The sequence below is a fragment of the Egretta garzetta genome, unplaced genomic scaffold (genome assembly GCF_000687185.1).
Source record: "Egretta garzetta isolate BGI_Z169 unplaced genomic scaffold, ASM68718v1 scaffold640, whole genome shotgun sequence".
NCBI lineage: Eukaryota > Metazoa > Chordata > Aves > Pelecaniformes > Ardeidae > Egretta > Egretta garzetta.
In genome coordinates, this window is record NW_009258264.1 from 1,164,270 (window position 1) to 1,167,265 (window position 2,996).

At 50.6% G+C, this 2,996-nt stretch overlaps 1 protein-coding gene across 1 annotated transcript in view; it reads left to right on the plus strand.

Annotated features, from left to right (window-relative positions):
* The window catches only part of LOC104134565 (C4b-binding protein alpha chain-like), a 10,009-nt gene that overhangs the window by 5,329 nt on the left and 1,684 nt on the right, over positions 1-2,996 (plus strand). The window contains exons 8-11 of the mRNA XM_035899895.1: positions 352-540; positions 1,014-1,211; positions 2,215-2,397; positions 2,756-2,944. Of these exons, the coding sequence (XP_035755788.1) occupies positions 352-540; positions 1,014-1,211; positions 2,215-2,397; positions 2,756-2,944 (759 nt within the window). The remainder of the gene's footprint in view (positions 1-351; positions 541-1,013; positions 1,212-2,214; positions 2,398-2,755; positions 2,945-2,996) is intronic.

Below are 2,996 nucleotides of genomic sequence, written 5' to 3' on the forward strand. Positions count from 1 at the left end.
GGACAGGGTTTAGTGGTGGGATGGCAGGGTTAGGTTAACGGTTGGACTCGATGATCTCAAAGGGCTTTTCCAACCAAAGTGATTCTATGATTCTATGATTCTAAATTATTCACATGTTTTAATCGTTGAACTTGATGATCTTAAAGGTCTTTTCCAACCCAAACGATTCTATGATATGTCTCCTTTGCGTTCCCTCTTTAGCGTTACTGCACTCAGATGATTTAGTGCATCTCAGAAAGGACGACATGAGCCCACGGCTTTTGCCCAAATTCTCTCTGCTAGATTACATACCACCAAGGGCCTCGCCGGTTTATCACTGGCAATGCCCCTAGATCGCTGTTGCATTCCTAGGTAGCTGTGATGACCCTCCAGACGTGCGCAACGCTGTGAAAGCAAAACTTGCTGGCAATTTGTTTCCTGCGGAGACCATCGTTACCTACGAGTGCATGGAGGGCCACCAGTTCAGCTCGGGAGAAACCACGTGGCACATCAAGTGTCTGCCAAATTTTATGTGGACCGAAACTCCGCCTCCTTGTGAAAGTAAGTGTGGGTTCCTTTGGTGGGCTTGCCCTGCTGATGTGGTAAAATTACTAACGAGCGAAGAACCTGTGCGTGGTCTGCTGTTGTGCAGATGGTGGTGGTGGGGAGGATGTTGCAGGTGCCCCGATTGGCGTGCCTCTGACCTTTGCTGTGACTCTTGAACTCCTTCGGTTTGTTCCCCAGCCATAGAGTTTTATCTGCTTGATTTACCAGCTTTCTAGTCCCTTGAACCTATGGAAAAAGTCATTGCAGCATGGAGGGCCCCTTGCTCCATCCAAGGGGAGGTTGAGGTTGTAAAGTCCCTTGCAAATACCCTATCCCCCAGGAGCGCCCAGAGATGGTGTTGGGGCAGATTTAGTGCTGTGATGTGCCTGTGGCTTACAAAGCGTTCATCCTCCTGTTTATGATGAATCTGCTGCCATCCAGACAGCTCTGCCATGGATTCACACTTGCTAATGTTTGGCATTTCTCAGGAATTCGCTGCCCAAATCCAGATGTCAGGAATGGGAAGCCCACATACATATGGGAAGCTAAAGATGAATATGTGTACAGAGACAGACTGGAGATCACGTGCAACGATGGCTATGCCTTCAAAGGTCGTAAGAGTAACATTGCACTCCTGTGTACAAGAGATGGTAAATGGGATCCAGAGGCACTGGAGTGCACGCTGGGTAGGTGAGAGCTGGTGAAGCACATTGGCTCGGCGACTGCTTATTTTTGACTGCAAAGGCTTGGGTCACCCTATATGGCATAGTTGTCTGCTGACATTCGCAAAAAAAAATAAAATCTACGTTGGCCTTAGATGATGGTAGTAGTAGCCAAGGAGATTTTTTGCTCTGCTGCCATGTATCCCCAGATCTAGTCCTCCTGTGTTAACTTGGAAGAAATAAGTAGCAGAAGATCCAGATGGATCACGGGATTGCTGTGGGAAAAGTACAGGGGTTTGGCGGGGGGCTGAGCTAGGGAGGTGGGATGCGAAGGTTTGGGTGTTGGTAGCTTTTAGAGGCTTAGGAGGTTCCTAAGAAGCCTGGGAGACACTTACCCAGCTGGAAGGGGATGTGGTTTGTGATTTGGACGGCTGGGCTGCTTTGCTGACATAAGGCTTGGGAGCAGACGTTGTTCTCAATGCATTTCCCCTCTCGGAAGAAAATGCCACAGCATAAATACCTGACACTGCTGAAGCTAATAACCTAGCACTGGGGCAGCATGGCAATGTCAGCCAGCTGCTGGAAGTGGCCTGAGTCCAAAAGCTCAGGAAAACTTTGCCTGGAGGAAAAAGCAGCCAGCATTAGACCATGGAGGATTCCTTGTCCTGGCCCTAATGCTGCCTGTGAGGAGCTCAGCGACCTCACGAGTGCACCTGAGCAGGAAAGCAGGGCCCTGGAGCCCCTGGGATAACAACGGTGCTGGTGCCACCAGCCCTGAGGGGAGGCTTGGTCAGACATGGACCCGGCTCTGCAGCATGTGCCTTTCTCAAAAACCTCAGAAAAAGCTGGCGGTAGGAGCAGAAATGCCTTTAGAGTTACAAAGGTGGCGTTGAGACCTGCATCCGGACGATAGGCACCTTTTTTTCTTTCAGGGTTCAGATGTTCTTGCTGTCTTCTCCATAGAAAGCATCTTCCCTGGAGTTCTTTCTGAAAATACATTACATCCTTCATTTTCTGTTGTTTCTAGAACCACATTGCCCAAAGCCAGATATTATTCATGGAAGAGAGGTTTATGAGGGCAGAACTGTCTACACAGCTGGGACGCAGCTGAGGCTGGTGTGTGATCCAGGCTATGTCCTCAGGGGCCAGGACTTGACTGAGTGTCAGGGTGGTGTGAGCTGGGTCCCCCCGTTACCGTTCTGTGATAAAGGTACGTGCAATGCAGTGCTGAGAAGAAATCTTGTGCATCAGTGTTTGGAAGCAGCAGTCAGTAGGTGACCTGCCCTTCAGCCTCCGCTTCTGGGGAACGGGATGATGATCACCAACACTTTCAGCCCATGTGCTGAGGTGCCTCCTCCCTGGAGATGTGACCCAGGTGGGAGCTGAGCAAGAGGTGGGAACCTTGAGCTGGTGCAAGAGGCAAGAAGCCAGGCAGCAACTTTATGTGAATTTGCCGCGCTACAAACATGAAGTTAACTCTTGTACTGATTTCCCAGAAGCGATTTTAATTATCACCTGAATATCACAATCACATGTTTATTTTCCTATCAATTCCCTTTATTTCATAGTCTGTGGCCCCCCTCCGCAAATCGCCAGTGGGAAGCACTCTGGTTTGGGACAGGAGCAGTTCCCCTACGGCGCAGAGGTGACGTACAGCTGCGTGGAGGGTCTGTCCCTCATTGGGGACGCCTCCATCTACTGCACCTCCGATGACGGGGTGAACCTGGCCTGGAGCGGACCGGCCCCACAGTGCAGGGGTGAGTCGTTCCTCCCCTACGGGATCAGGCTGAAGCCAGACCCGGGTGCATT